Source organism: Sander lucioperca, chromosome 20 (assembly GCF_008315115.2).
Source record: "Sander lucioperca isolate FBNREF2018 chromosome 20, SLUC_FBN_1.2, whole genome shotgun sequence".
NCBI lineage: Eukaryota > Metazoa > Chordata > Actinopteri > Perciformes > Percidae > Sander > Sander lucioperca.
Window position 1 is genome coordinate 11,287,093 of NC_050192.1, and position 13,603 is coordinate 11,300,695.

Sequence of the window (13,603 nt, forward strand, 5' to 3'; positions counted from 1 at the left end):
TCACACATTAACATATACAGTACATGCGCACACACACACACACACACACACACACACACACACACACACACACACACACACACACACACACACACACACACACTTTGTGTCACACTGTGAGAGCAAACAGGAGGAGGCAGGGAGAAACAGAGAAAGGGGTGGAGATAAAGAGAGTGTGTATTTGGAGTAAGAGTTAAAGGTAGCAAAGCTCATGGAGAAAGTTTGTCTTTGACAGCACAGCACCTCTCAGCCTTTTTCATATGTAGAAAATCTCCAGATGGTATCACATTCGACCCCATTTACAAGAAATCATACAAGTTATTCAAGACGGTGTTGTAGGCAGAGACCTTTGTGTTTGTTTTTAACCAAAAGATTAATAAATAAAATGTTAAATTGGTGTGAAAGGGAAACAGGAGAGAAATGGAGGGAATGTGGGAGGTGTGTGTATGTGTATTGACTGTCAGAGAAACACGCTGACTTACACTAATAGGTAGGAAAAGGGCAATTTCATCCGTTAGGTGTGCCATAGTTTTTGGGATTTGTCTCAAAATGCGAAGCCGACATAAGTTATATGTAATAAGTAATGAACACAAAGTTAAATCCAATCACATCAAAAGGTTTTATTTTTTTTTTATGACACTGACAAACATTTGAAATGCGTATTATAATGATTCTATTAGATCGTCAGATTTGTTTCATCTTAATTCAGTGTAAATTAGTGTTGATGATGCATTTTTTTGATGAAGACACATCAAATAAATAATCTATAGCATCATTATTTGTTATTAATAAGTAGAGCCTGGCCAGGCCTATATTATAAGACACTTTTTGCTTATTATAAAATAATTGGTATCTGCATATCCAGGATTGAACGAAACAAGACATTGCAGTTCTTGCTGTTCTTCTGTAGAAAATCATTACCGTCTGGGCTCTAGTGACCGTAAAAGCAGTTACCGCAGTGATTTATTTTGGCCAAGTTGTAGAGCCGATACACTTGCCAACAGAATATGATTCTTTGCTAAATAAGTAAAATTGTGCATCAAAAACAATGACTTATGAGTTTTTATCTCCTTCTCTCTCTGCAGATAGAAAACCTCCAGGATCAGCTGAGGGACAAAGAGAAACAGCTGGGCGGACTGAAAGACAGAGTCAAGTCTTTACAGACGGACACCTCAAACACCGACACAGCACTGGGAACACTGGAGGAGGCTCTGGCTGAGAAGGTACACTCTCACACACACACACACACACACACACACACACACACACACACACACACACACACACACACACACAAACGCTGGTCAACCTCAGGTCAACTCCCGAGCAAAGTCACATTAATAAAACCACTATGAGCAAAACAGCTGACCACCCACACAATGACCAAATGACTCTGGATAAATGGAAATGAACCAATAATCACATTGGCTGTTTCATTATTAAATCATCCACAGCCTGCGTTAATAAAAGATTAGGAACCGTCCAACATGCGGTCACATTACTTGGACCGATGGGAATAGAACCAACAACCACACTGTCGCTGTCTGGGTGTAAACAGTCAGGTGCCACAGCCATTAAACAGCCCAGAACAACCTGAGCATGGGAACTGAATCCTCAACCGCGTGTTCCATGATCTGTTATTCTGCACTCAGGACTCAGCCCTGATTCTGGGAAACGAACCAGTGACACTTACACCAGCAGACCACTTTTAAAGTGTTTGATGAGAATATATTTTTATACTGTAATGCGTGATTATGTTACCCACTCCCTCACCTTCACACACACACACACACACACACACACACACACACACACACACACACACACACACACACACACACACACACACAGGAAACAGGGCTATTAATTGTCCACTGACTAATATTCAGGGTGTCAGCTAGACGTGTGAGTGTTGGCAGGTGGAGGTGTCCGACGACTCTAACTTTACTCAAGCGACTTTCACAAGCTTTTCTTCCATTTATTTTCATTGTTTTGGTGCCTTTGGATATCTTTCCTTTCTTTTCCATTTTTCCATCTTTCCATCCGCCTCTTGCTTTCTTTATTATATTACTCCTTTTCTCTGTCACACACACATTGTTCCCTGTTAACTTGTGTCATACTTTGTTTTAATGCGTTCTTATAGTTTATTATTCAATTTTGTAGTTTGGTCTTTGCATACATTATAAATGACCCTAACTCTGTTTATATAGCTGAATATCGAAAATTCACAATCACCTGTTAGTATGTTATACTTGTGAGGACCCTCATTGAGCTCTGGGAAATTGTGATGGGTGTTTTACACAATTTTTTATGTTTCGAAGACCAAACAATACTTTTTAATTAAGGAAAAAATTGATAATTAAAAATAATTAGTTTTAACCATTACCCTGAAATAAGTCTTAACCCTGAAACAGCTTTTTAGAGAAGTGAGGGCCGTCCAAAATATCCTCACTTTCCAGAAACAAATTTCACTCTCAAGGCTGAAAACTTGAATCGGTCCTTACAAAGATAGAACTACAATACAGTAACACTGACACACACAAAGCACAGCCAGATTACACTCTTTGGGCTTTTTTGCGCTGCTTTTGTGTGTGTGAACCTTTATACTTTTGCTTGAACTGCGTTGTTCTATAGCTGGAGAGCGTCTATAGTGTTTTAGTGGTTGTGAGTATTACATCTTGTGCCAGAACGTATTACGTGTCTAAAATCACTGTTGGCTGTTAGATCCTGTTAAAGCTGCCATGTACATAAAGTTTAATGCAACTGTTATTAGTATAGAAACTTGATATTGAGTGACTGTGAATAACTGTTGGAGCGTTGACTACCTCTCTCTCTCCTCTTCTTTCCCTCCCTCGACTCTTTCTGTTCTCTATTCTTCTGCCTTCCATCCCTCATTCCCTTCCTCCTCCTCCTTCTTGATGTCCAGGAGCGAATCATAGAGCGGTTGAAGGAGCAGCGGGAGAGGGAGGAAAGAGAAAAGGGGGACGAGATGGAGTCTAGCAAGAAGGAGCTGAAGGAGTTGAGGGAGAAAGTCTCCCATCTGCAGGCTGACCTGTCTGACCGTGAGGTAGAAGACACACTGACACATTCATGCATATCTGTGCTATAAGTCAGAAAAACACATTCTCTGTGGCCCTGTCAAGGAAAGGTGATTGATCTATCACAATAGTACAGACCTCAGATCCTCCCAAGGTCCTCCTGTTGAAGGACAACAACAATAAAACAGTCACATTTCCTTGACAACGATATGCTTCACAACCAATGAAAACAGTGACTGGAGCTGAATTCTTCTTGCTTCGACCTTTGTGATTCATGCAAAACACCACAGCAGAGGCACAGAGGGGGAGGCAGAGGATGACATTGCATGTTTAAGCACAGTCTTTGCTTTAGTCATCCTACAGCAGTCAGACAGCACAGCAGGAAAGTTACAGTTAACCACTTCAAGAACACCAAAATTTGGCAAAGCAATGCATTTTAACACACACATATCCCTCTGGAGGCATAAGCAGGTGTAAGCCTAGTGTTAGGCACTCATTCTTTTTTATAATAATAGTGTCTATACCAGTCGCAGAACTAAATCATTGACTAAAACATGGCCAGATGTCGAACATGATCCAAACAATAAACCAAATGTAGCTTATTACAACATAGGGAATCTTTATCCAAATGAGAAAGAAAATACATGCACTAATGCATGAAAAATAAATGTTGTTACATTTAACGCTCCACTTTTTTCAGTACCAAGAGGGGCAATAAATACTTGCCCATACACAAGTTTAAAGACACACACAATCAAACAGTACAAACACACTTAAGGATATATTTCCTCACTTGTGTCGAGTCAGTTACGCTGTGGGCGTTATTAACCTGAAAATGTGTTTTCAGGTTAATTTTATTTTCTTGAATTATTTTTATTCTAAAAACAATAGTTTAACATTTTGGGAGATACGCTTAATTTGCTTTCTTGCCGAGAGTTCGATACCACTGTGGTGTTTGTTCGCAAAATATGAATATCGGGCCAGCAGGAGCTCCCCATAAAACCACAGACAGAGCAAGGCTAGCTGTTTCCCCCTGCTTTCAGTCTTTATGCCAAGATACGCTAAGCTAACTGCTTGCTGGCTCCAGATTCATTTTACTTTACTGTACTTTAAGGTACAGTCAAAACTATTCCTTTAAAATTGGAAATACACCCTAATATCACATGCACACATGTTGAAGTGAAAGTTTTTTTGTTTTTTTATGCCTTTTTTGACTTGGACTCTTCAGCTAATTTTAATGATTGTGGGGTCATAAAACCTGTTACAGTCCCATTATATAATTTGAGATATACATGGGAAAACTCACGGAGAAAACAAGCATTCCTTTCTACACTGCCAAACGCAGATGTGGGGTTCGTCTGACAACAGCAATATATATATATGGACCTAAATATAATCAGAGTATGCAGTAAGGTTTCTCCGACCAAAGCCCAGTCAAACATGATGATCCGTATTCTGGAGTTGGTATTGTCAGTCAAGGGTAAAATTACATGTCTGAGTGTCTCCCCTTCTGGTCCCGTCGGTTTTTGTTTCACTGGCCCTACCAAAATAAGGAAAAGACCAGAAAAGAAAGGGAGAGAGAGTTCACGGATGGAGGGACTGAGCTGGAAGAGTGAGCAAAGAGACAGGTCATGGGAAAAGCTTTTGAAAAACAAGGGCAGCAGAGTCAATCACAATTGTAGGAAGGCCCTAAAGGATCATTTAAGTTCCATACAACTTGGATTTTATTTTATTTATAATATTAGCTAATCGTTCCTATCAGTAAAAATATCATTCTTTTCACAGAATAAATTGCTGAGATCTGGGAACTCAGCGACAGTTCTGTTATTTCCAACATTTCAGTTTTACCTCCTAATAAAGTTAAGAGGAATTACTTTGGTTAAAGGAATGCCAAAATGACCAAAATAAGACCGACGTTGCAATAAAGTGGAATTATCCTTTAAAAGCGGGTTAATGACAATACTGCTGATGAGCAAGGCACTTTAGTAGAGCTGCCTAGTGTCTAGCACTAGTACGTTTACTTCCTTCCTTATCACTTTTTCTCTTCATTATCTTTTTTTCCTTTCAGACTTCACTGTTGGATCTGAAGGAGAAGGCTTCCTCTCTGGCTTCCTCCACTCTGAAGAAGGACAACAGGCTGAAGACTCTGGAGATCAGTCTGGAGCAGAAGAGAGAGGAGTGTGTCAAACTTGAGAACCAACTCAAGAAGGTTAGCTGTCCGCAAGCACAGTGCAAACCGTATTGCTCGGGAAGATGCTGATAAGAATTACCTTTATGGGTCTAGTGTACATTATTTTTGACTGATAGTATGTGAAATAAGGAATTATTAATACAAATGAGATGGTGTACGGTAGGTTGCATAAATTGGCACCCGTCTTAGACTATATTTGGACCAAAACAGGTGGATTTAAAAGATTTTACATGTAACAATTATTAAGCTTTGTGTAATGATTGCCAACAATTACCAATTAAAAACATCAACTATATGAATCTCAGAGGTGAAAACATATATACAGTTCAGACAGAAACTGGAGGATTTTAAACTAACCGTGTGTGTGTGTGTGTGTGTGTGTGTGCGTGTGCGTGTGCGCGTGCGCGTGCGCGTGCGCGTGTGCTCGTGTTTGCATATCACATATTCTCTCCCACACAGCAGCCCATAAAATGTGTGTGTGACGGCTTGCTGACAGCCTTAAAGTCATTTTCACAGAGTGGAGAAGACAGCACCACCATACACCCTGAGTGTGTATGTCGGTTTGTGTGTGTGTGTGTGTGTGTGTGTGTGTGTGTGTGTGTGTGTGTGTGTGTGTGTGTGTGTGTGTGTGTGTGTGTCTCTGACAGAGAGAGAGAATGTGTATGAATGTGTCAGTGGATCTCTGGTGTTTCTCTCATCAAAGTGTATTTCTTAGTCTCTTTCTGTTACCATGGATGAAAAAAAAAGACTGAAAACTTGTCTGTGTGTGTGAATTGATTGACTATTTGCAAGTGACACTGTGTGATGTTTCTTTTTTCCTTTCTTATTTGTCTCTCTCTCTCTCTCTCTCTCTCTCGCTCTCTCTCTCTCTCCGTCTCTTTCTTCCCTCCTCCCAGCTCTTCTTATAATATCGTCAGACACCCAAACATTTCCTCTCCACATAAAGACCTGTAAAAACTGTTGTCTACTTCCAAAACTAATAGGGTTTATGTATTGTGTGACCAAGGCGTGTGCACACATACACACATAAAGTCAATCTGTCCCAAGAGCAACATTTGCTTCTGGGAAACACACACAGCTGTTCTAACCTCTAAGCTGGTTATAACTTGTTTCTTTTCTCCTTTGTTTTATTTCATTTCTTTTTCCCCTTTTTTGCATTTTCTGTGTAGCTGAGCAGAGCAGCAGGAGGAGAAAGCCATTGCAACTCAGATTAATTTGCTTTTTACTTCACTCAACTTTTCATGCTCATGCTAATCTCTACATAAATCAGCATTACGTGCCTTTGCGTGTTGCATGTGTGGAAACCAGCACAAACCCAAGAAACCATCTGTGAGCCAGACTAAAATGCTTAGACTTAATAACATATTGTAAGTGAATAATACACACATTTATTCCTTAGTAACATTTTTAAGATTACATATTTGTCTAATACTTTATGATCATATACCTGCAAAACTAATGGCATTCCCATTAGCCTCAGCTGTACTTTGTGCTTAGTGCTAACCAAGTGTTAGCATATTAACACGCTGATAAGACGGTGAACATGGTATACCTAAACATCAGCATGTTAACATCGTCACCGTGAGCATGTTAGCATGCTGACGGTAGCATTTAGCTCAAAGCACCACTGTGCCGATGTACAGCCTCACAGAGCCGCTAGCGTGGCTGAAGACTCGTCTTCTTTTTACAGAAAAATACGCCCAGCTGTTTTTTTAAAGCAACAGATCAGTTTAAACTAATTTTCATTTTTTCATTCATTAATTTTATGCCCACATACACAATGTTTTGTTTCCTGCTGTAATGAGACACCACAGTTTTCAAAATTCCTTTTGCAAAGAATTATTTTGAAAAATGTGGAGAAAATGCTAATGATCTGTAAGTATTCATCCCTTCATTTTAAAAATAGAATCCTGCATGTTTCTTAGGTGCTCTTTGTTTGTGTTAGCCAGGCTTGGTATTGCTCCACTAAATTACTTTTGATATTATGACAACTGACGAGGCCTCATTATGTTAAAGCATCTCTATTTCAAACATGATACACTATCTACCTACATTTGCTGAATGCACTATCTCCAAAGTAAAGGTCTGGTACATAAAAGTGTGTCTGGTCCCTCTAAGACACGTCTGGGAAAGTCATTGTATTAACAAAAGACCAATTATAGACCAATTATACTTGTAAACAGTTTACAGTGGCATGTGTCATCCAACCCACCCTCAACACACATGTTGTTATTAGCATATCCTTTTTAGTTTGACCTTATTGCTTCCATCAAATGGTGGTCACCTAATTTTGAAAGCTAAAACTTGGTTTATTTATAATAACTAATTTCTGTTCCAGGCTCGGAGCGCAACAGCAGATTCCCAGGCCAGCACTGAACTATCTGAACGCATCTCTTGCCTGGAGCAGGAAGTGACCCGGCACAAAGAGGATGCCGAGAAGGCCCAGTCTGAGGTGGAACGACTTCTGGAGATCCTGAGGGAGATGGAGAATGAAAAGAACGACAAGGAGAAAAAGATCCACGAATTGGAGAGGTAAGAGAGCGGGATAAAGAGATGCATTTATGCAGAGCAATGACAAAAAACTCTTTTTTTAAAAAAACACTACTGCTTCCTTTTTCCTCTATTACCCCAAATCAGTAGGAAAAACAAAGACTGTCTATACTTGTTAAATTGATCCATTACATTTAGATGGGACTCCACCTTGTTCATTTTCCATTCAGTTTCAAGCTACATACTGTTGGAGTCTATGGTACTATGGTAATCTTCCCTGCAGTACTAAACCATTAGTCTTCCCTTTTTCTCACCCCTTCCTCTCCCATCTTTCTTCCCCTTTTCTCCTTCCATTTCGGCTTTACTTCTGCCCTCATCTTTTTTTTATTTTCGTCATTGTACCTTATACACGTGTGTATAAATATGTATACATTCATGTCATTCTGCATCTGCGTGAGTGCGTTTGTTTGTGTGTGTGTGTGTGTGTGTGTGTGTGTGTGTGTGTGTGTGTGTGTGTGTGTGTGTGTGTGTGTGTGTGTGTGTGTGTGTGCTCGCGTGCCCATCACACCCCAGAGATCCCTCTGCCTCTCATCTGTGGTGTTCTCAGCAGTCGCGAAAACAGGCCCCTCCCCCTGCTGCCTCTCAGCAGCCAATGGGGGGGCTGGTATGGGACTACCTGGGCACGTGAGTGGCTGGTGGGCCTGTCAGTCAATTAGACAGATGCACGACAAAACTCACTTTGCTTGTCGGGGGACGGGATATGAGAGCACTATGAAGCGACCCGTCCCACGTGGAAAAGTTATGTGGAATTAAATGTTTCAGAAATTAACTTGTGCCTCAGTTTTCCCCACCACATGACCACAACTTGAGATCCGAAATGAAATACATGTAACAGATTCTAACGCATAGATAGGTCAGAGGATCCTCTGTTTAGATTAAAATGTTGTCTAACAGCATCTGACACATACAATATATAAGATTGAATAATCATTTCAGTCATTTTTCTAGCAAAAATACCCCAAAAGTGTGAGAATTTCTTTTGAGGTATATAATATTAAACTGATTATCTTAAAATTCAGATAAAACAAGTTATTTGGATATGTCACATTGTGCTCTGGTCAATTATAATGGATATTTGTCTCTGTTTTCAGATTTATAGACAACACGATTAATTGAAAACTAGAAACTTATCAGCAGATTAATTGATAATGGCCACCAATTGCAGCACATTAAAATGAAATAAAAAAGTTGTGAAAATATTTCTCATGTTTTGCAAGCCTTTTCCACATGGGACAGAGCTGAGTATGTTCACTAATAATAATAATCAAAGAGTTGCCGCATTGGTTCGACTGTTCGCAAAATGAAACAAATCACTCTAAAGGTCAGTTATCCACACAAGTTGTACTCCCACACATCTGTGCATCAGCAGCAGTTTTTCTCCTGTTATACTGCAGTACAACAAGCCAAACTGCTCCCAAAAGTTTGTAAAATGAGGGCACAGTTTGGCACCTGAGTCTCTGCTGTACAGCCTGTAACTCTTTGAGCAGCTGTTCCTGTCAATGATGCAACTCTTTTATTTAGTGGCTCTGTTTTCACGCTTTACTTTTATTTTACTTTCAGCCAAGGATGGCTGACTTGCAGAGTTTAACACACCTTTTTTCTTTCATTAGGAGTCTGGACAGTTCAGTTTTTTGTATTTCCTTTATGCTAATATGAATGGTTTGTCTGTTTCTAACTCCTTTTCTACTTTTCTGTATAATCGTGGCTTAACCTGTCTGTCTCTCACTCTTAATGGGTGCTTATGTACACTATATATACCTCCTAAACTAGTCTTAACCTTATTCTATCTTTTCTTTCTTTCTGTATCTGAATATTTGTCTGCCTGCCTGCATGCCAGCTTGCCTGCCTCTGTGCTTACCTGTCTCTCTATATATCTGTTTCATTCTGTTGTTCTGTCTGTGTGCCTGTTTATGAGTATTTCTGTATGAATAGGGCTACATAAATAAGGAAAATAAGCCTGTTCTTCGACAAAAAATAGGTGTCTTTATCTCATTGCCAACGGTTAAATAATAACATTAAAAAACTATTTGAAGTGTATTTATTTTAGTTAGAGTAGTGAGAGTAAAGTTTGTCTTTAAGGGTCAGAGCTGTCCGCGGTTATGAAAACTGGTCCGCCTGTCTGTTTACATGCCTCTCGATGCCTTTGATTTCTGAACTATTATGATTTTTGTCTGCGTCTGCTCTCTTTCTCTCTCTTTAATCTTTTCTGCCGTTCCATCTTTGGACATGATCTCTACCCACTCCCACTCTGTCTTTTTCTCTTAGTCTGTAGTTTGACTAATGGTTGTTAATGATTTTAGGAAGATTCAATGTTTCCTCACGGTGTCTTGCCTGGTCAGTAGAAATGCTACACTATTAATAATTCAGCACCTGCTGACTTCAAACTGGTGGGTTTTAACTGTGTGTGTGTGTGTGTGTGTGTGTGTGTGTGTGTGTGTGTGTGTGTTATTTAGTCTGCCAGTAGCCACAGATGCAGATTTACAGTGGTACTAGCTTGGTGGATAACATTGTAGTGTAACCTAATAACCATTTAAAATTGCAGATGGGTGAACATGTGGGATTTTTTTAAAAGATCTTACATCATATGTATTTGAAAGATGTTTCATTCTCCCCGTGGATTATAATTAAATAAAAGCTTCTCTGCAACTGATATTTCATATCTGAAGTTTGAAGACTGCTATTAGGAATCCGGAGAGGTATTAAATATAGGCTTAGTGCCTTAGGTTTAGGAACAGTATCTTGTAATAGTAAAATTAAGATTAAGTAGATTTTTATGGGGAAATTTAACTTTCCTTTTGCACTCTGGCACACACACATACACAGTCATTACTGTGAAGTACGCGGTTTGTAGAGGTAATATTAAAGGTTGTAAGGAAGTATGATACATCTTACATCTTCTCATTTAGTGGTTTCATTAAGCTGTTAGATGTATGTTGAGGCAAACTATCCCCGGCTAAATTAAGACTGTGGTTATGTGTTGACATGGTGAAGTAAAGTCATGAAGAGAGCATCAAAAGCATCTCATCTGTAGCTAGCTAGCTAATTAAGCTAATGTTAGCTCCATCAATTGCTAGAAAACACTGTATCAGGCTGACGTTTCAATATGGCTTTTTTTATTTAATTTAGAATCTTAAAAAGGGTAAAAGGGGGTCTTAAATATGCATTTAGTAGAAGAAAAATGTAAGATTAGACTGTTTATACAGTATATGCTACTGAAAGTACTAAGCTAGTTAGCCAGACATGCTAACGATTGCAGCTTACTTTGGAAAAGACAAATAACAAATTGTATTTTGTCATATCATCAAGAATATCATTATCACATATATATTCTAAAATATTGTGATATTATTTGAGGGACATATTGCCCAGCCATATTTCTTACACTTTGGCTTCTGTGATTTTGGTTTTGAAAAGACTTAAAAAAACACCCCCCACACCTTTAAAATGCAGAGTGGTGCTCATCGGCATGTGGAAAAATCCAAATCTTTAGGCCTGCCGTGCCTAGTTACGGTTGCTAAGGAATAATTAGACAATCAGTGTTTTCGCAGAAGGGGTTTGGTGAATAATGAATTGGTATGATCTTTATTTTCCTAGTCCTTACTCCTGACTCTAAAACTACAGTGAAGGTACCATTGAGGCTATTTTACTGGTTGTTCACAGATGTCAGTATCTATAACTAAAACATGTTTGGAAAGGATTAACAAATATTCCCTGTTTAAGATTAGAAATATATTTAGCAACCCTGCTGTTTTGAACCCGCAAGCACCGACCCTGTAACAGAAAGTTTACGAATACTGACTTTATCCCAGGGATACCAAACCTTGCTGTGGATGATTAGACAGGTATGACAGAGGAGGATACATTCGCCTGTGGCTAACTCTTAGTATGGCACCAAGGCTAACCCCAGGCTATGAGTGAGCAGGGAAAACATTACAAATGAAATGATCAAATGTGGGTTAAACAAGTGTAAAAATCAACCCTCTCTCTCCCCCTCCCCTCTAGTTTAAATCCAGCTGTAATGGTACCAGGTTATTTCAGTAACTAAGATGGTAATTGGAGCAGACTGAGTGACTTCACACTGAGGGGAAATGGAGCTGAAAATCTGCCCTGATGGCCAAAATAAAGGATTTGGACGGAAGAGTGGAAAAGGAGAAAAAAGAGAGAGGGAAAGAAAGAGGGAAAGGAAGGTGGTGGTGGAGAGAGAAAAACAAGGAGACAGAAATGAAATAACGGGTGGAGACAGCGAGGGAAAGAAAAGAAGAAGAGACAACATGTTGGGGAGAGAGAAACAGAAAATGAAACTGACAGAAAAGACTGGAAGGGGAAGAAAAAGAGAAAAATGAAGGTGGTTTAGAGAGATGTAGAGTATAAACCTGAGTAATGGGAAATTAGAGAAGTTTATTGTGTGTTATATTGTTCTGTAATGGACAATTTGTCTCTGGCACGCTGTCATTAGCGTGCGTTCCCAGGCATAAGCTCACCCTGGAGTTTAAGCTTTGCCAGTTCAACCAAACACATGAGAAGTGATTGTGTGGAATTCTTTCGGGGTCAACCAATTTAGGAAGGGACTTTTCTTCAAATTTCATATCTTAATGATTACATGCCATATGCCTTTCAGTGGAGACCACAAATCCACAAGCTGAGTGCTTTTCAAGTGGCCCCTGCGGGAAGCGAAAGAAGTCGTCTGCAATATCAAAAAGAAATCATTCATAGGGAGCACGCTCTTCTGCTTTGATTGGCTAATTGCTCACTTTCTATGGTTTGTGATTGCAGTTTTTGTGTGTGTGTGTGTGTGTGTGTGTGCCCTTAAATGTTTGTAGAGGTCATGTGAGGTGAGGAGGCCTCTCATAACCCTCAAAGAAGAAATGCCTGCATTGAACCTGTCCATGTGACTGTCTGCTTGGTCATGCCTGTCTCCCTGTTTATGTGCACGCTGTATCTCTATGGTTAATTATGTCTCTCTAGCTGTTTCTCTGTCAGCTCTCTGTCTCTCATCTCTTTCCTCTTTGAAAAGTGATCAAGCTGGCTAACCTAGCACTCAACTCCTGTCTTCCCTCTCACCTTTCCCTCTCCTTCTCTGTCTCTCTTTCCCTTTTTTTTTATCTTTATAATGCAACGCTGTCTCCTGCTCTACCCAGTTTTGCCTCAAGGTTAGTATCGCATGCCTATTTTTCTACCTCCATCACTGTCTCTCTCGCTCTCATCGCGCTCTCCTTCATTGTCACACTTCTTGTCCTTGCATCGAGACACTCTCTCATCTCTTTCAGTCTGTCATAAACTCTGTTTTTAATCATTCCCATCATGTCTGTCTGTCTTTGAAGGAGACACCTTGACTTTCACTCCGCTCTCTTTTTCTGCCACATCACTGCCTCTTTGAAAAGGAAACATTTTTGTTTCTTTTCTGCCTCCATTATAGTCTCGTCACGACACTAGCACTAAGTTCAAACTTCAGGCTACCACAGCAAACAAGAAAAATGTTCAAGCAATGTATCACCATCATTTAGTTGGACAGCTGTGAACTTTTGCTCAGTTCTCCTTACTTCTGTTGGGTTTCTGTCTTTGTGGCTTTTACAGAGAAATCACTCCACGTTTTGTTCCTGCCATACTTTTGCTAAACAGTTCAGACATTATTTTAAATGTTCAACCAATGTTTCACAGTCTTTTATGGTGTGATCAGGTTGCCAGGCAATCAGCGGAGACTCCTGTAAGTCGCTGCTCCCAGCCAAGAAATAGTTCGGCAAATAACAGCCAGTAAACCGCAACTTGTCTTTTTTACACTTCAGTTTTTGAACGGCTTAAACAAACAGGATATAATGTATTGATA

The 13,603-nt window shown here is 39.7% G+C and overlaps 1 protein-coding gene across 15 annotated transcripts in view; it reads left to right on the forward strand.

The window, feature by feature from the left end:
- LOC116060178 (ELKS/Rab6-interacting/CAST family member 1-like) overlaps window positions 1-13,603 on the forward strand; it is a 121,218-nt gene that overhangs the window by 36,949 nt on the left and 70,666 nt on the right. For 9 of the 15 annotated variants that reach the window (XR_004896113.1, XR_004896114.1, XR_004896115.1 and 6 more), the window contains 6 exons: window positions 1,086-1,223; window positions 2,927-3,067; window positions 5,107-5,247; window positions 7,568-7,761; window positions 8,293-8,403; window positions 12,918-12,929. Coding sequence is in view for 12 of the 15 variants with exons in the window: in XM_035996354.1 (XP_035852247.1) it covers window positions 1,086-1,223; window positions 2,927-3,067; window positions 5,107-5,247; window positions 7,568-7,761; window positions 8,293-8,403; window positions 12,918-12,929 (737 nt within the window). In the remaining 3 variants the exon portion in view is untranslated. The remainder of the gene's footprint in view (window positions 1-1,085; window positions 1,224-2,926; window positions 3,068-5,106; window positions 5,248-7,567; window positions 7,762-8,292; window positions 8,404-12,917; window positions 12,930-13,603) is intronic. The other 6 variants (XM_035996361.1, XM_035996364.1, XM_035996365.1 and 3 more) reach the window with 2 other exon arrangements.